The 20,425-nt window shown below is 44.3% G+C and overlaps 1 protein-coding gene across 1 annotated transcript in view; it reads right to left on the reverse strand.

The window, feature by feature from the left end:
• The window catches only part of SETD3 (SET domain containing 3, actin N3(tau)-histidine methyltransferase), a 75,946-nt gene that overhangs the window by 37,081 nt on the left and 18,440 nt on the right, over positions 1-20,425 (reverse strand). Inside the window, exons 4-6 of the mRNA XM_058567678.1 lie at positions 17,979-18,127; positions 15,646-15,718; positions 15,084-15,340 (exon numbers count right to left, since the gene is read on the reverse strand). Of these exons, the coding sequence (XP_058423661.1) occupies positions 15,084-15,340; positions 15,646-15,718; positions 17,979-18,127 (479 nt within the window). The remainder of the gene's footprint in view (positions 1-15,083; positions 15,341-15,645; positions 15,719-17,978; positions 18,128-20,425) is intronic.

Here is a 20,425-nt window from a genome sequence, read left to right on the forward strand (position 1 = left end):
TATGTCGCCCACATTCAGGTGACTAAGTGTAAGCTTTTAGACACAGTAGCTGTAGCTAGGTAGTCCCTCAGGTTAGTCTACCTGCCCACCAATGGGAAGCCGATGTCCTTCCGGTTCTAAAAACCACAGCCACTAACTCACTTTAGACTAATGAAAAGACCACACAAGAGCAAGGACTTCAAAGCTGATGGTAGCATTTCTGATGCAAATGCTGTCAAGTAAAAACTCAGAGTCGGTCTTGAAATCACTGATATATTTAAATTGAAAGCTGCTCGTCTGACAGCTTTCTGTTCAGACATGCTATTGTGTGTGTGTCACTATGGTTAAGGTTGAGTGAGCACTTCCATTAAAACCTTCACTTTCACAAGCTTATAATTTCACAATAAAAATTTGCTCCAGGCTTGACTTTTGCATACAAAAGATTTCTGCTTGAAATATATATTCCAAAGTACAAAATAAACCTGTCTGGACTGAAAACTCAGATACAAGATTACTTTTGGTGTGTCTTCGGTTTAAGCAAGTTAGAATAAGCTAGAAATTTAGGATCAAAAATTTCCTTTCTAGACCATCAAGGTTTGAAAAAGAGAAAGGTTGCTCAAGTCAGTTTAGGAGCAAGGCGGAGAAGGTAAACCCAAAAGCAATTTATTCCAGAAACCTCAAGATCATCCTTAACTCTCTCCCAAACTGTTCACATCGTTTGTCACAGATACTGTCAATCCAACCTTTAAATACTCTCCAATTCCTCAGGCTAAGTGGTCTTCTGGCCTCCCTGCTGCGAGGTTATACTGAGGCATGTAGGCAAGCCCAGGCCAATCTCATCATGTGAGCAGCTCCCCATGGCTCCCGGACGGATGGACAGACGGACAGACAGACGGGACAGGGGGGACAGAAATCCTGAGGCTGCTGAAGGCTCTCAGGCCTGGCTCTTGCCACATTTTTGTCCTCCCTCCCTCTCTCCTGTACTCTCCATCCCAGCTCCTGTGAACAAGCCTTTCTGTCTCATCCTCTTACATCCAATACAGGAACTTTCCTTTTCGACATGGCTGAAGGGTGTTCAAATCCCGCTCCGGTTAATTATGTTAATAGAATGCTTTACATTTTAAAAATACACTTAAATCCACTGATATCTCAGCTGCACTCCCAAGTCTGTAAGTGAGACAGGCTAGGCTGTAACTGTGGAAACTGAGGCTCAGGGAGTTTGAGCCGCTTGAGCAGGTGTCACGTAAACAGAACTGCTAGAGCTGCAGCCACTTCATTCCACACTGGCCTGAGCCCCAGAAGCTACAGGCATCCCAGGGAGATGCACGGGTCAGATTTCTGGGAGCAGGTTCTCACTGCAAATCTGCAAACAACTCCCTGAATTCCAGGGCTGTGGCCTCTGCTAGGCTTAGGCTGTCTTCTCTGCTCCTCTGCATACACCCTGCTCACCCCCAACTCCAGACCTTTGCTGACAGTATTTCCCTCAACCAGACAATTCTGCCTTCCAAGCCCCAACTCAGGTACCACCTGACTGCCCCCAGTATCACAGAGTTCAGACAGCAGTCACTGCCTCAGTTTACCATTTTTGCTCTTCAACATTTCCTGCCAATTGTTTTCCTCCCATCTCTACTATAAACCTCTAGAAGACAAGGACCTCATATTACTTTTCTATCTCCTAGCACCTACCACTGAACTGGAGGAGAAACGAACATTCAGTAAAACTCCATTATTATCAGAAGATATTTTAAATAGGTACTTATTTAACCTACTTTAAAAAAAATAAAAAATGAATCCTATTACTATTTTTTTCCTGATTAGACTGAATGTAAATAAAAATAAACACAATATCAATGCTATGTTTTCAATTACTAATTTTTAGAACTTTTTCTTTTAAACTGAAAGAATCAAGTTATTTGTAAAAGGACAAAATTACCTGAATCATAACATGTAACAAAGCTCGAGGGCTAAAGAACACAGGTGGGCCTAAAAGTAACAGCTCTCCAAAAATACAATTCAGGTTTAAACCGCTGATAATTGCAGGGCATTTCTGCTATAGTCGTTAAGTGAGGTGAAGAAACCCAGTGATTTCCAGGCAGAAGCAGTCAGAGAGGGTCAGGAGGAGTACGGACAGCCTCAGACGTCTACACATCAGCACACAGAGTCAGCACATAGAGGAGAGGTAATTCACTGGAGTAGCGTAAGGCTCCACGTGATCAGGAAGAACTGACCGCAGACGGCTCATAGTGCAGCACGGCAGCGGGAGGGTGTGCACCACCTAAAAAGAGATCTGGTAAGAAGGCAAGGAAAGATGTCACTGTGTGGATCTGCAGAGAGCCCTCAGCTTCGGGGGGGGGGGAGGGGGAGTGAACGTGGGGGGAGGGGGAGACGACATGTTGTAGAAGGATATTGCACATCACCCCAACTTTTGGAAAATACAGAAGGTATATATTTCTTTTAACTGAGAGAAATACAATAGCCCAGGAGAACCTAAACCAGCGATCTGGAGAGCTGTTAGACTAAATCTGCTAAAAGCAGGGGATCTGATACATTCTTCCTTCACTGTCAATTTCACCTCCTGGAAGACAGAGGAAGGAAGGACAGGACACAGACGTCCGGGGCCCCTGAAGTCCGCAGCAGTGATGGTGTGTTCTGTTATCTTCGGGACAGCCCTCACGGATGCTGGCTCCTCGGACATCCCATCAGGTTTCCTGTCTGACAGGGACCTTTCTACAAACCTGAAAATGCTACCTGTCTGTCTGTGAGGCTGCAGCTCTGCGGGTACATGGCCCGGGGAGGGGAGGACAGGTGGGACTTCGGCCACTCACCTCCCACGAGGCCCTGGCCATGTGACTTACATGAAGAGACCTGGAAAGCAATCTGATCCCCCACTCGACAAGCTCTACTCGAGCCTCCTGTGTGACAGGAACTGAGCCGGCAGCAGTGCCATGCTCCTGCCAGGAGAGAAAGGTCACTCCAGAGGAGAAGACAGATAACAAATAAATACATAAATAAATAAGAAGCAATTACAGACAGTGACAAGTGCTATGAAAGAAATAAACAGCATGCTAACTGTGATGGTTAATTTCATATGTCAACTTGGCTGGGCCATGTGCCCAGATATTTGGTCAAACGATACTCTGGATGTGTCTGTGAGGCTGTTTTTGGATGAGATTAACATTTAAATTTGTGGACTCTGAATAAAGCAGACTGCCCTCCCTAATGTGGTGGGCCTCATCCAAATCAGTTGAGGGCCTTAATAGAACAAAAGATTGACCTCCCCAAGCAAGAGGGAATTCTGCAGCAGGTGGCTTGCAGACTTCAACCGAAACATCAGCTCTTTCCTGGGTCTCCAGCCTGCTGGCCCATCCTATAAATTTTGGACTTGTCAGCCTCCATGATCACATGAGCCAATTCCTTAAAATAAATCTCCCTCTATATATACGCACACATCCTATTAGTTCTGTTTCTCTGAAGAACCCTCACTAACACACTGATGTAGAGGATAAGGGAGATCCACCTTATGGTGAGGGAAAGCCTCGCTCAGGAAGTGACGTTTGAGCTGAACCCAGAAGACCGGGAAGGAGGTAGGCAGTCACAGAACTGCGGGAAGACTGCCCCTGGCAGGAAGGGAGCAGATAGCAAAGCCCTGCGGCCAGAAGGGGCTGGGCAAGACTGGGGAACTGACCAAGGCCAGAGGCAGCAACTGTAATGAGAGGAGGAAGGGGCACCTCGTGGTGTGGCTGAAGCAGGTGAGGAGGGGCCATCTCAGCCACCTTGCCCTTTGAGGTGATCCCAGCGTGATGGGAAACAAGTGGCACGCTATGACTTAACATTACAAAAAGATCTCTCTAGCTCTGCACGTAGAGCTAGACTGGAGGAGTTAAGAGTGGACAGACCCTCTGGAAAAGAGGACAGCAGCCTGGCCTGGGTGTCAGGGTCATCACTGGAAGGAAACGAATTCCAAAATAAGATACGACAGTAAGAAATGTGATCATGGAATCATTGCTGGGGATCAGTTACAAATCATGGAAAATTAGAAAGCTGTCTAGGCCGGCCCCGTGGCTTAGCGGTTAAGTGCGCGCGCTCCGCTGCTGGCGGCCCGGGTTCGGATCCCGGGCGCGCACCAACACACTGCTTCTCCGGCCATGCTGAGGCCGCGTCCTACATACAGCAACTAGAAGGATGTGCAGCTGTGACATACAACTATCTACTGGGGCTTTGGGGGGAAAATAAATAAATAAAATCTAAAAAAAAAAAAAAAAGCTGTCTGAACACAAGAAAAAGGCAAATATCTCCATAAAAAAGAAAGGAATTAAGCTAAGGAACACAGACAACAGAAGTCTGCTCCTGAGCCCTTGCAGATTCTAGAAGAGCCATCAAACAGATGATGGGAGCAGCAGAGCTCAGGTGACATGCAGCCTGAGTCCTGTGACTCTGAAGTGGGCAGGAGGAGTGCAGCATGCTGACTGAGCGCCAGGCTCTGGAGTCTGCTCTGGATTTGAGACTCAGCCTGGTCACTCTCCAGTCGTGAGACCTCGGCGTGTCTGCTCTTCAACAGTAAAGTCAGAGTACTCACACCTCTCACTGGGCTGCTGACAGAATGGAATGAAGTAATGCACGATGTCTGACCAGAGTTTTATTAAATGTTGTCTGTGGCTGTTTCCGCCACTGGCTGACAGCTTCATTCATTCAACAAGTAATGACTGAGCACTTCCTGTGTGTTGGGCACATTCTCACTGAGAAGGAAACAAAGTCCCTGCTCTCAGTGGGCTTACATTCCAGTTGGAAGACAGACAAATGAAGAAAGATATAAGATGCTGTCAGGCACTGATATGATTTAGGAGACAAAGAAAGCAAGGTAAGAGAGTAGTGAATGCCAGGACATGTCTCTGAGACGCCGGAGCAGCAGCATGGGGATGCCCGCAGACGATAATGAACAGGGCTCCGCGGGCTGTACCAGTGAGACAAGCAGACACGGGCCCCTTCACCTTGGCCAGGCTGCCCCCTGAGCATCAGGTTCCTCACCCCTTCACGGGATGAAAATGACAGACCCATGTCACAGTGTGATGATGATCTGCTAAGATGGACATGAACATGGTTCATAACTACAAGGCCCGAAACAAACACAGGTTATCATTAACAGTAATAATTATCTTCTCCAAATGCCACTTCTCCTATTTAAAAACAACAACAAAAAATCCTCCTCAAGCTTCTCAGCTGAAAGCCCTCTGCCTTCTCTGAACTTTCACATTATTTTTTTAATCTGTGTCCTTAAATATTCTTTTTTACTGAATTAATTATACATGCCCAGAATTTAAGCTCCTGATTAATTTTGTAAACCGTCGATTCCAAGCAGGTGCCTCATGCAGAGAAGGTGCTTGCTGAATGAATGCTTCTGCTGGAGAGGAGATGGGGTGGGAAAGGAGGACATGTGGCAGAAGATGAAATCTACTCTTTTGCTCTAAAAGTCAGAAAAAAACTGTGAGACGAAGGTTATAGGGAGGCATATTTTGCCTCCACATAAAGAGTGGCTGGCTCTCTAACTACAGTCTTCTAACACTGGGAAGGGCTGCCTTGCAAAATCAGACCTTGAGCAGGGACCATGGTCTACAGAGACCAGAGGATGGTCCTGGAAGTGGGCTGGGCCAACACCGCTGAGTCTGGTGCAGGGCTGGGCATCTGCGTTCTAGGCCCTGCAGGGCTATTACCTTCTTTATTTCCACACAGCCCAGCCAGCAGGCATCCACGTCCCCTTTCTACAGATAAGAGAACTCAGACTCCAACTCAATCTGATCAGATTTACCTAGCAGGTCACAGGCCCATAAGATGAGGAATTGTTCTTTCTTCTAGAGTACACTGCATCCTACGGAAACATCGATGGAAAAGTCAAAGTGGGCAAGCTGGGCACTGAATGGATGGGAGGGCAGAGTTGGGAGAACTTGCTGTTAACAAGACTACTTTTAAAACTATGATATGATGTGGGCACTTTTTTATTGCTAAAAGAACAATAGCAGCAGAAACTTATTGCTAAACTGCATTTCCATGACAGTAAAAATGTGGTCCACCTGTAGTGGGCTGTAAACCCACCACGGCTAGAATGAAGCACCAAATTTCAAATCAGAGGTCAGGCCATATCAATCCTAGGCAGAGTCAACACGTGAAGCAAATGCAGAAAGCAAATATCCACAATGAATACCAACAGCCAAGACCCACCCACACTCGGGCTCTCAAATCCAAGGAAGTCAGGAAGCCTGGACTTGTGGCTGTGTCTAATCAACAGCATCTTATATACGAATGTCAACAGAACATGCCCCACCCTTGCTGCCTGTCAGAGAAGACTCACTGACCTACCACTTCTGTTAAGGTGATCACTCTCACCGTCTCACTCCACGCAGGTCTGTAAACTCACTCAAGCTCACCTAACGGTGGGCTAATCCACTTTTCCACTTGGTGTTAAAATGCAGCAGGGGCAAAAAGTCCTGACTATGCTTCCACATTCAGCTGCTGAGAGGTTCCAGTCCCAATCCAATTAAGAATTACATATTAATAATGTAATCACTGATTTTATGGAGGTTCCAACACTATCTCTATTCCCTTTTCAAGCTTTTATCACAAATGTTTTCTTCCTTGAGAGCAGATGATGGATACAAAGAGTGGCCATAGGATGGTTGTAGCCTCAACCGTTTAGGTTGTAAGAAATTACAAAAACAGCATAGTTCTGCAGAGAAGGAACAGAATTTGGGCATCAATATCAATCAACATGAGTGGTTACAAATGTGTCTTTAACTCAGAAGAGTGTTCTCATAAGGGCACTTATCTGAGGTCTCAAAAAATATAAGCAGATTCCCTCTTCTAGCATACACATTCAAAACAAAAAATAAAACCCCAAAATCCTGTCCCAAGGATAAGAAATGTTTGTTAGTGCCACTGAGTCAATTCCAACTCCTTAGCGACCCTGTGTACAGCAGAGTGGAACCCTGCCCGGTCTCACTGCGCCATCCTATCACCTTCTGGCGCTATATCAAACAGTGCTCTGCTGCTATTCACAGGGTCTTCGTGGCCAATTTTTTCGGAAATGGGGGGCCAGGTCCTTCTTCCTAGACTGTTTAGTCTAGAAGTTCCACTGAAACCTGCCCATCATGGGTGACCCTGCTGGTATTTGAAATCCTGGTGGCATAGCTTTCAGCAACACAGCAACATGCAACCACCACAGGATGACAACTGACAGACCGGTGGTGTCGAGGTGGTGAGAGCTCGAATCTTACCCACCAGACCACCAGGGCTGGCTATAGGAAATGTACTCACCAAATATAGACCTTAGGGGAGCTGGGGAAAAAAGCAGGTTTCAAGAAAGACCTTTTTGAAGCTTCTTTTGTTTTTAAACTTGTGGGGATTTTCACAAAAAATTCTATTGATCAGACTTGTGGGAAAGACCCAGGACTGGTAAAGTGGGGCTGGCGGGGGGAGAAAGAAGGAATTGTAAAAAGGATAGGTCTGGGGAGACAGAGGGAAGTGGAAAACACAGTCCCTACGGTTGGACGGATCTAGGCTTCAATCTTGACTCTCCATCAGCAGCTCTGGCCAGCTTTCTCGCCCTCAGCCTGTCTCCTCACATGTAAAATAGCGTGATGCGCAGCTTTGGGGTAACAATGAGGACTGGAAGAACCTCGTCAAGCCCCCTGCTGGCCACCGGCACATGGAGGCGTCTGCTCAGTAAACACTGTCTTAGGAGCGAGACCCATCTTGGACCTCTGCCTTAACTTCTCGGACATGAAGTAAAATACCAACAATCTGGATCTGGTATTGGAGGTTTCTTCTGAATCTAATTTGGTTAATTCTGTCTCAGATTCTTATGGGAAGGCAGTAGTTCCTGGCTCCTCCTCACCAAAAGAATAAAAGGGGAGAAAGCTCTCACAGTGCTTGACACACAGCAGGCATCGTCATAAATGCGAATCCTCTTCCATTCTGAGTTCTACCACTAGGGACACGTATGTAAGAGCTCGTCCCTTTAGGTCTGTTTGCCATGACCCACATAGGTGCGTCTACTAACACGCACACCTGGGTGATACGAAAGCAGGAGATGGGGGACAATCTATGTGTATCGCTTTGTTGGACATCTGTTCCTAACTCTGATCAGCAAAGTGGGAAGTTTTCTAAAGGCGCCCAGGACCCCGAGTCAGGTAACCAGATGAGAAAGGGGAGGAAGGCTGTGGTTCAACAGGAGGGCTGCTAGTGAGAAGAGCCAGAGGGGGCGGGCAAGGGCAGGAAAGGGCAGTGGCACAAGCAAACACCGCAGACCAGAGACCCTGGCATCTGTACCTGAGAAAGTTCTACAAGAGGACACAGCATGGGGCTGCCAAGCCTGTCCCCTTGTACAGGCACACAACCAAACGTCCTCCAGTGGTGTCCTCCCTCAACTGCCAAGACAGGAACACGTGCCACCAACAGGACGGCAAGCACGGCTTTCCCCAGTTAGAACCATTAATATAGAGAAAAGGCGTTTCATTTCTTGAGTCCTCCAGAGGCTGCTGAAAGTAAGGCTGGAAAAAACAGAAGAAACAAAGAGCACCAGATTCTCAGAAGGTAAAGTCTATATCTATTTGAATTGCTGTAATAGTACACAAAACAAGCAAACAGGTAAAAACACAAATCTGATTTTTTAAATGACACATCTGCAGCCTTTATTTATGAAAATGATTAAAAATTAGACACACGTTTAGATGAATAATTTACAAAATCAGAAAGCTGAAATAAGGACACAATAAGGACGACACGTATACACTTAACACAAATCAATAGTGGGCAAGGCCAGCTATGGGGACAAGCGAGGACACAGGTCAGGGCATTTCAGCCAGACTGCCAGAGGCTCTAACAAAGATTACAAAGGCACTGGCAACTCTCCAGAGAATATGCAAGCCTCCACTGATCTTCCTAAATTCCAGTGTCTTCACATTTTTTATATCATTAAAAGTCGAAATGGTAAGGGCAGCAATAAAAAGGGGACGACCAGCTTCATCACAGCTTGGGGGAAAAGCAAGCGGCTTTATGGCTTCCTCCATGAATGAATCTCTCTCATCTCTAAGCATGAGACTAAAGGCTGACAGGAGGGACATTCTTTTACGGAGCTGGAAAATCGCCAGCAGGCGAGCCCTGTGCAGGCTCACGGGACGGTCCTGACAAGGGGCCTCGCAGTCAGCAAGTCACGCCCAGCTTTCTGTAAATAACAGCCCCAGAGAGGGATTTTAAACAAGACTGCTCTGCCCTTAAAACCAGACTGGTTCTTGGTTCCAAAATTAAGACCAGAAACAACCTTACTGACTAAAGGACGTGGGCGTGGGTCTAGCAGACCGCTCTGAACCCAGTCCGGGGCATGGGCGCCCTCAGCCTCCGGCAGGTTGCCCCTCAGCTCCGACTGCTCATTTGCAAAGGGAAGACTAACACCTCCCTCACAGGGTGACTGTGAGGATTAAAGCCCTGAGAGGAGAGAGGAGGCGGTGCCAGGGAGGGTCCTGTTGCCGAGCAGTATCTTCTGTTTGCAGCCTCAGTGCCCCACGATGTCCTCAGGAGCCAATCCCACCCTCCTTAGCCCTGCCCTTCTCCGTCAGGCCTGGCCCACAGGGCCCACGGCTCAGAACACCAGGAACAACATTTATAGGACACACAGAAAGGCCCCTTGGCCATTTCAGATGAACAACTTGAAAACAGAAAACATTCTTTCCCTCCACATCCCGGAATCTCTACCCAGGTCCATTACCATAAACCCAAGGACTCAACCTCAATTCACCGCTCACTGACCTCAACCCCTCCAGCCTCTTCGCTCGCCTGTCCCCTCTGATGCTGCTCCTTCCCTCCTCACTTCTGCAGCTACTCACACCCCTCACCCCTCAGCCAGCAGATGTGACATTGTCATGAAGTTGGCTGAGAACAGAAACGTCACATATGAAACACATTTGCCTCTGGGGAAAACTCAAATGGGAATGAGGTCAGGAGAATGGTATCTGGGAAGCGGTGTCCATGGCCACGCCTTCAACTTTGTGCTGTTTGCAAGTTTTTGTAAGTCTAAAAACTTATTTCATAATAAAAGGTTCAAAAAAAAAAATCTTTGTATCCCCAGAGAGCCTAGTCCCTGTGCCCAGGTGTGTTACCTCACACTCGAGAGACACACAATAAAGATGAGGTGAATTCATTAAACAATCAAGAGAATACAATGGGTTAAAAACAAGAAGAGGAGAGGAAATCCAAGGTCAGGGGGTTTATGCGGGAAGGAAGACTCCTAGACAGGTTTCTAAGTGGAGGGGAAGGAACAGCAGAGCAGGGAAGCTGAGAGCCCCACGCCGCCGCGGAGGGACGACGTGGAACACGACCCATGCATGCGCTGGGAGGCACCAGCTCACAACCTCTCCACCAGAGGAGATGGTTACGTGTGCGTGTGCGTGTTCTCCCTCAGTGTTGCTCACCTACATGTAGCTGCACACGTCTACAGACAGCTTTAGATGTTGACGTTTACCGCCAGGGCTTTTCCGGGCCTTGGCATCTTGAAGCTCATGCTCAGAGGTTTCTACTCTAATTTGGTGCTTGTTCCTGAAGGCCTTATGTACGCTCAGATTTCTCCATGTAGATGTGAGTTTTAGGAAAACAGAAGCTAAATCTATCCTGGCAATTCACGTCTTGTGCTATTCTTGTGAGGCTCCGTCAGAGACAAGTAGAACAGCGAGAAACGGCAGAAGCAACTGTTTGTATTTAGCCACAGCTGCCACAGGATGCCGAGAACGGAAAGTGACATCTTCCTCTGCCTCTTGGTGGGTCCTGTTGTCAGCAAGTTGTGAGTAAGGTTGCTCGAATCCTGTCACTACAGCCCTGGCTAGGCAGGAGACGTTGCCTGTTCAAGGAAGATACCAACTTAAGACGGCCTGACCCCGTCCTGAAGCGTCAGGCAGGAGAAGTGGAAGCTCGCTGCAATGGATGCTTGCCTTGAAATAAAATTCATGTCAGTTTAGGCTCGAATGAGCATCTTCATCTACACACCTTCCCCTGCGCCTCTCAAATTGTTCCATCAACACTAATGAGGAAATCCAAGTAAGATGGGACAAATCACTTAAATTATAAGATCAAGGGAAAAATAGTAATTTTATAGATATGTCTCTATTCTGTTAAACTCTGTACACTTGTGTTTACTTAAAAGAACATCAGGGCCGGCCCCATGGCTTAGCGGTTAAGTGCGCGTGCTCCGCTACTGGCGGCCGGGGTTCGGATCCCGGGCGCACACCGACGCACTGCTTCTCCGGCCACGCTGAGGTCGCATCCCACATACAGCAACTAGAAGGATGTGCAACTATGACATACAGCTGTCTACTGGGGCTTTGGCAGAAAAAAAAGGAGGAGGATTGGCAATAGATGTTAGCTCAGAGCCAGTCTTCCTCAGCAAAAAGAGGAGGATTAGCATGGATGTTAGCTCAAGGCTGATCTTCCTCATAAAAAAAAAACAAAACATCATATTCAAGCTCAACAACACAGGAAATGTGCATGTCCCTAAGATAGCTCTTAACCTTTACAAAAAGCTGGTACCCCCCATCACAGTGCCTGGGTCCATGAGACGGGATTATCAATTAAACAAACAGTTCATTCATAGGATCTATTAATTTCTTTCTCATTGACATGGGTGAGAAATATTTGTACTATCATTTAACTATGTTAAGTCAGGTCAAGTCTATATAATTTGCTTCACTTTCACACAATTACGCTATTTCAAAGTCAGGTTTAAGCCAAATCCTACTTTTTCACTGATTTCTATGACAAAACTGGCCATATATTTCCATGTCAAAGTCCCAACGTGGAGCTGAACTCTGGAATGTTTTGATCTGCTAGGAGTATTTTTATGGGGTTTAAAACCCCGAAACAGTTTTAAATGCCATTAAACTGCCTGCTGCCATTAATCCCCTCTTCTTCCCTGGTCCCCTTTTCACAAACTGACAGAAATTCTACCACCACTTAGGGTTCTCAATCCACACAAGCTTTCCCAGCACGTGGCTGAGCCAGTTTCTAAATTTAGCCTCTTGAGTTTGGGTGTTGGCATTCCTCAACCCTCAAGCTACAGAATACAGTTTCACCAGCAGGTACTACATCTTAATACAAGGTGTCCCCTCAGAACTCCTTGAGTTTGAGGCTTCTGGTTACATACTATCCTCTGTTGAGCACCTAAAGGACCCACTGTATACTGAACATCTCAAGAAGAATACAATGTAAAAAACTTAAAAGATCATAAAGCCCAAGCCCCTGCTACCACGAGAAGCACCAGGAGAGGCCTGGAGAGACCATTTTAAACGAACCAGGTAAAGCAAGTGAAAGACAAAAAGTAATCTGAACTAGTGAGTGGCCACACTAAAAAGCCCTTGACCAAGGAAATACACTGCGAGGAAAGAGCATAGGAAATTATTTTTCTAGCTTTTAAGCAACAACAACCAAAGAGAGAGAAAGAGCAACATTAAAATAAAAACGCAATGCAGAGAAATCTACCTAAAGGAATTTACAATTAGTAAAGGTTGGTACTAGCGCTACTTTTCTTTTAGAATAAAAATCCTAAAGCCTGAAGCAAGATGTAAGGCTGAATTGACTATTAACACTTTCCCGTGCCCCACTCCCAGGGACTTAGGATCGCCACCATAGACACATGGAAACGAATCGTGCTTGCTGTCACATTGCTAGTGCACCAGGAGACAGTGGCCAAAAGCCATGGCTGGCACACCTTCAAGCCAGCAGTCAGCTCACAAGAGTAATAACAGGTTTCAGTTCAGACACATAGCTTGGTACAGGCCCTGGGAAAATGACTTTTAATGGGAAGTCATAAATAAAAACTGCATATCAGGTTCTGGAATTTGGACCCCCCAAATGGTATGCAAGTGTCTTGCGATACAGTGCACATGTGCATTTCTCTGGGAAGAGGGTTCCCATGACCCAGGAAAAGGTTAAGAGCCACAAATGCCAAAAAAAACAAAGTGAGGGCAGGTCACTGTAATGAAAGTGTTAAATATGAAGTGATGCTAATACTCCTCACTCTCTCCCCTGAGTGATAATGCACTGATGAAATGGTCGACTAAAAGGAGCAAAGGCCAACATCTGCCCCCGGAAAAGCACGAGAAAGATACATGGTTTGGTACTGAGGTGAGAAAACATGACACTAATGAACTGACAGCAGAACAACGTTAACATTTGTGTTTACTCTGAATAATTATTAAAGACTTCTATAAGCAATGAGAATATTCTAAAACTAGGAAAACAGCTAGACTCAAAATATGATCTTTAAGGGCCGGCCCTGTGGCTTAGTGGTTAAGTGCGCACGCTCCGCTGCTGGCGGCCCGGGGTTCAGATCCCGGGTGCGCAGGACACATGCTTCTCCGGCCATGCTGAGGCCGCGTCCCACATACAGCAGCTGGAGGGATGTGCAGCTATGACATACAACTATCTACTGGGGCTTTGGGGGAAAAAATAAAATAAAAATTATTAAAAAAAAAAAAAAAAATATGATCTTTAAGAAGATAACTTTTGCTTAAATCTGTTTTCCTTTGTCATGAATCCTTATGCAAAAATCTTCTACTCCACAGCCTATACCTTCCTAGTTGTCACAGCAGCACATCTCATTCTTAAACTAAATCACCGATTAAGAAATTTTCTACAAAAGCTCATTATGATGTATTTTTAATTTGTAATGATTCCCTTCTGCTGCCTATTTTTACTAATGTTAAGTCAATGTCACATTTTCTTCTTGTGAAAAAGAACCTAGACTGAAAACACCTAGACTGACCACGTTGTCAGGATAATGGCGTTTATTACACGTAAAGCCGTGCTTCTCCTGTTGGAACCACCAGAACGTGCGTTCCCCAGGGACATCCAGCGCATGGACGGTCATAGGAGAGACTGGGCTGTTTCCCTAAAATGCCAATCCGACTTGACAGTACGTCATTTAACATGATTTTTAAACTACAACAAACAAATATTTGCATGAATTTTTAAGATTTAAAAATGAGAGACCAAAAACCAACAACAAAAACATGAGACTTGGAAGTGATTCTGAGCTTGCGATGGGTCACTTTGGGGTTGGTCCCTGCTCTTGCAGGAATATTCTTCGTTATCCTTGGCCACTAGGAGTTTTTTAGTAGAAAAGGTTAGGAAATACTAACATAAGGTACTGCTGTGACGGGGAAGAAGCAATTTAAAACAATGAAAAACAAAACAACCTAACAACACGGCCAGAAGGACTGAAACAAACTAGCCACATAAATTGAGCATTTCTATAACGAGTATTACCGAACTGAGGGCCTGACGCAGACCAACTCACAGACCAACTCATCTCATCTGCTCAGCAACCCTGGGAGTCAGCTGCTGTAGTATCCCCTTTACAGGGAGGGAAGGGAAGCACCGAGACTCACCCAAAACGACACAGCTCCAGGTGCTGCTGCCGGGATTCGAACCCTGGCAGGCCAGCTCCAGAGCCCACCCTCTCAATCACCACACTGCACCGGCCAAGGTGGCTTCAACCACGATGTCCTTCCTGTTTCCCAGAGGAAACTACTCCTCATAGCCACAGGCACCGAGGGCTTGTTCACAGTCTTATAAAGATTTTTAATGACACTTTTACTTAGAACCAATTAAAATTAATATAATACACAGTACACTGCGAAAAACATAAAGAAATCAGTGTCATAATTTAGGAAACTAATTGTCAATATTTTACTACTAATATAGATGAAGAACCCACAAATGGACTTTCATTTTCTTGGAAAATCTATACACAGAGCACCTTTTGTACTAGATACATTTTATAGCTTTTAAATTTTCATTGTAATCTTTTGTTTCCAGAAAAACATACTGACTTTCATGACTTAGAAACAACTGCTGCTTATATGAACACTGGACACTGATGAAGTCAGATACGTTCAAACCATATTTCAGTGATATTTCTGTAAAAATGGAAACAACAGACCAGAAGGCCTTTTAATTTAAAAAGCAAAATGTTTAAGCATCCTTAATAAGATGTCAAGAGGAACATTTATGCAATCAATTTCCCTTTCTTCCCACCCTGTTAAACATACAAGTAACCAGCTGCTCACCTGGATGACTTTATAGAAATAGGCATATTGCCGAGCTGTGTTCTTATACTGGCTGAAGACATCATGTATAGCTTGAGTTGACTGAAGATACCGAACCTCATCTTCCTCAAAATAGAGAGGAGTATCATATTCACTGGGGAGGGTCTGAATGTAGGGCTGCCAGAAAGAGTTGGGGTCGGCTCGCTCACACAGCAGATGAAAGGCCAGAGTGATGTTTCCCATGGCTTGAAGAATTCGGTCTTGAGAATATAAGGGCCCTGAATTAACCCAGAAGTTAATAGCATAAGTTCCACAAACTTCTTCAAAAGATATTCATTCAAAATACAGATTAAAGTTAGGAAGATAATTAAAACGTCTTGTAACATTTAAAGTACCGTGCACCTTTCTTTTGACATTCTTCTACTATGTCAGATTACGAGCACGGAAACACTTCATGTGGAGTTGAGGGAATATTTCACTAGTTGAGAAAATAACCAAATATGGTCCCTAGCTCAACAAAATGAAATTTTATATATTTTTATCATTTGCACTCTGTACTTGAACAGTCAGAAATTATTCTCACCCAACACTGAATTTTTAGCAGATTCAACAGTCATCAGTAATTTTCGTGGAACCCATAAAAATAATTCTTCTGCCTGGGGGGGGGGGGAAACAAGAAAATAGTAAAATCATGTTACAATCTTCAATCTAACCATATCTATGGTCAGAAATCCAATCACACATGAAACACAAGGTTGCACATCAGCACTTTGTTTCTAATTATCAAATATATTTTAAAATGTAAGTATTTGTTATATTTAAATGAGGAAGAAGCATGGTTTAAAACCCTATTTCCAATAGAAAAACTATATATACTGAGTTGTCAAGACAAATAATGAAAAAAAGGACTTGCAACTTTAATTTGAAGCAAATATAATTTGGGGTAGAGCACAAAGGTGTTTGTTTATTCTTTGCTGTACTTATATTTTATTTTTTTTTAATTTAGAGTTTTATTTTTTTTTATTTTTTGTGAGGAAGATCAGCCCTGAGCTAACATCCATGCCAATCCTCCTCTCTTTTTGCTGAGGAAGACGGGCCTCGAGCTAACATCCATGCCCACCCTCCTCCACTTTATGTGGGGCACCGCCACAGCATGGCCCGACGAGCAGTGCATCAGTGTGCACCCAGGATCCGAACGCAGGCCGCCAGCAGTGGAGCGCGCGCACTCAACAGCCACACCACGGGGCTGGCCCCCCGTACTTATATTTTTAAGTTCTAAAAACAAAACAAAACAAAATTTTTACCTCTGACAAAAACCCTAATCTGTCAACGTGAATTGCTCCTGCTATTGAGTTTGTGAAGCCGGAATAACATTCCTTCCTCTACATGCTTGTCTTTAAAGCACGATGGTTACCAGCAAAAGCACAAGCCCATTAGATCTATTTTGGTTACTAATTTTTTGTCCAAAATATTATCTCATTTTTTGGCAATACGAGATGCTTCTTTTCGGTTATGTTCTATGTGTGTATCTATATTGCTTAAAACTCAAACTCATCAAAATGTATACGTTAAATATGTGCAATTTTTTGTATATCAACTGTACCTCAAAAAAAACCATGCACACAGTAAAGACAAACCACAGCTAAAATATTTTGGGCAGCATCCACACTAATGATGCTTCTCATTTGATACAAGAGAAGACGTGTGGCATCTTGTTTACTCTTGCCTTTTACCAATGTCTACTATTTGAATTATTTTTATGTGTGTCTTGTCCTTTACCATAGATTATAAGCATCATGAAGGAAGAGACCCTGTTTCTTTTTTTTTTTGAAGCCTGGTGTAATAACAAGCACGGTACTACTCACGCACTAGATATTTAACAGGTACCTAATAAACCAGTGTATGGTTTTTCAATGTATCAATGAAAGGTTAACTACAACTTAACCAAAAATGTTGCTGGAGGTTTGAGGGGGCCCAAATAAATGACACTCATTTCCTCCACCCAAGCTCTAAACCAACTGAGAGAGACACAAGACTACAACAGATGGTCACCCAAAATATCACCTACTGAATCCCAGAATTAGACAGACTCCCCCACCTAGTTACAGGCAGAACTGGAGCCCCGCAGGCATCCCCACAGGTGGCCTGCCCCTGTGAAACTTACAGCATGCAGAGAGCATAGCAGAATGAATGCATATGGGCAACCAGCTCCCAACGAGAAAAAGGCCAAGCCCAGTTCCTTCTCGCCAAACCATCAAACAGATTAAGTTACACCTCCTCTCTAGGATAGGCCCGAGTAACGGGCAGAGAGAGGCCGGGAATGTCAGGGTGCTGCTGCTCTCTTCATCCAGAAGGAAGGGCCAAGAGTGGAGAAAAAGCAACTGTCTCTTAGCAGATATATGTTTCTCTTCTTCTTTCCCTATCACCCCTGGTGCTGCCATTTCACTAAGTGGTACCTCCAACCACTCAATTATCCATTCCAGCAAACAGGTGAGCATCCTCAACATGCTTGTCCTCCACTCCACCCCACATCCAATCCATAACAAGGTCCCCTCCAAACCACCTGAGCCCACATCCTTCTCTTTATTTCAATCTCAAAATCCTGGGAGGTATGTTCTATAGTTTCCTAACAGAGGCTCAGAAATGTGAACTGGCTTGCCCCCAGTCACTGGTTATTAGCACGGCTCCTAAGGAGGACGAGCTGGAAGGGGCTGCCTAGAACACTGGGCAAGGCTCTTCCAGGCCCATGTGGTCACTGAGGAGACTGCTGGCAGGGAGAGGGAGTGTTGGCTGCATGCTGCCTATGTGTCCACAAGGCTCAAAACAAGCCTAGGGCATCTCTCTCTACATCCTGTGTCCTCCACATCACAGTCCAAACACACTTAGACCTCCCAGACCAACAGTTTATAAACTCACCTTGATGTCTCTCGTTGCTCTCAAACCAAAGCCCTCTTCTTTGAAGTTAACCATTTCAAAGCCCTCGACAGAAGCTCCATTCTCAGAGGCCCACTTCATGAGATCAGGAAAGTAATCTTCTCTTTTTCCATCAAAAGTCACAGACAGACCTATATCAATCCAAGTTTTAGAAAACAAGAGCCATTTTAAGGATATATGTCATTCACGCTGCTCTCAGAAAGTAAAAAATAAACCATAACTACATTGAAATAGTAATAATGCTCCAATCTTGGAAAAAAATCAAAACTCATCACCAGATACTCACAATACATATCTTAGTGACAGGAAGGGCAAATTAAAATCCTAACCCCACCGTTGGTTACAGAGAAGTAGTTGCTGATCCTCCGTAACATGAACATTGACTGTTAGGTTCTATTAGTGACATGATGGGAAGGGGAGCCTTCATCACCACTGCAGACACAGAGAGCAGCTTTCCCCTTCACGTCCCACCTGCCATCTCTCACATGCACATTTGCTCTAACAAAAATTCCATGAAAATAACAATCAGCTGGTCACATATGTGCCCAAGGAGACATGAGTAAGGATGAGAACCACAGTCCTGACTCTAGGAGCACAGAACTGTAGGGCTCTCAAGAGAATTCTGCCAAGCAATTTAAATGAGCTGGATCTATATGAACCAATAAATGAAACACTGTGGTTTTAAGAAAATCAAGTAGTATGATATCATTTATGTAAATTTTAAAAATACCAATTACTATCATATATTTTTGTGAGGTTATACATGAAGCAGAAAAACATTCACAGTAAAGACAAAGACCCCCCGAGGGGAGAGAAGGGAAGGCGATGGAAGTGTGGGGCCTCAGCTAAATGTGTAACGTCTTCTTTCTTGAAAACCAATACAAGATAAAGCAAAGCACGGAGTGGGGAAAGGGAAGCAGACCCGCAAGTGGGAGAGGAGGACAGGAGAACGTGAACCAGTGAGACCCTGACGTGGATGCAATTAGGAGGTAGATTCTCAGGCGTCATTATATTGTTGTCGGGACTCTTCAGCATGTTTGAAATATTGAAAAAAATGAAAAGCCGTGCACAGGAAAAACCATTTTTTTGGTTTTGTTTTACTTTTCTCCAACTCTTTATTTGGGAAATTTTCAAACTTACAAGAATGTTAGAAGAACAGAATAAACATTCAAATAGATTTGGTCTCGATTCACCAACTTGCCACACGTGCACTTTCTCTGTCTGTCTCTTTCTCTCTCCCCGCTCCTCTCTCTCTCTCTCTCTCTCTCTCTCATTCTTGGTCCAAACTACTTGAAAGTAAGTTGCTCACAGCATAACCGTTCATCCCTAAATTGTTTTCTATTTATATTAGTTGACATATAACATTATAATAGTTTCAGGTGTACAAAAAACATTATTTTTTTGATGAATATAGGGAGAGGGAAAGGAAATTTACTAACATGAGGAGCTGGGCACAGAACCCAGCCCAGGTGCCTGTGGCCATGTCACCACGATATAATTAACGGTCAACTGGATTTGAGAAGTGGGATTGCCTGGCACAGAGTTGTGCCATACTAGATATGCAAACATGTCTGCTAAATGAAGGAAAATGATTTTGTTAGGGGTGTTCTAAGACAGTATTTACTCTTCACTTATCAAGAACTAACGAATGCTCTAACTTTAGGGTCAGCTGTAATAAACCATCTCTACTCAGAACAGACACTCAGGACACACAAAAATTTTTCAGCTACTGGTTTGGAGAGCCAGGATTAGCCTAGTGTACCATTTAGTGCAAACAAACACATTATAAAGGAACCTGTCACCATTTGGTGACCATTTGGTGACCATCTAACCTCAAGACTGCGTGTTTGCAGATGTGTATAGGGGAGCAATCATCTACTCCTTCAGAAAGCAAATAAAAAACAAACCCTCTTGGGACTCACTTTCATGACAATTAATAAAAACAGTCTAAGAAGGTTTTTCTCATCCTTTTAAATGCAGGCTCCTTATTACGTTTTCTCCTTCCGCCTTCCCTGTGGCCCTGCATACCAATCTTTACTTTTTGTGCTTTCCAGAACAAAAACAATAGGTATATTGAATAAGCTTTTTCAAATGGATGCTTGGCCCCATCGCCAGCCTGGCTGAGAATCATTAAGATGTCTACTGAATGCACCATGTAAAACACAGCTTGGGAAATACAACTACATCTCTTATTTAATCAAGATATGTTTGAGCTCACTGTAAATGTTGATAAGATATTAACCAATCAGTATATATTTGCATGTTGACCATACACGGTACTATGTACTGACCTCAAATCCTAACGGAAACACAGTATGGAAAAACAGATTTAAATATATATTTCACAAAATAAAAATAAATAAAAGTTGTGTCATTTTAGCCCCAGATACAAACACTTTTTCCCCCTAAAGCTCAACATTTTTACCCCT

Source organism: Diceros bicornis, chromosome 24, assembly GCF_020826845.1.
Source record: "Diceros bicornis minor isolate mBicDic1 chromosome 24, mDicBic1.mat.cur, whole genome shotgun sequence".
NCBI lineage: Eukaryota > Metazoa > Chordata > Mammalia > Perissodactyla > Rhinocerotidae > Diceros > Diceros bicornis.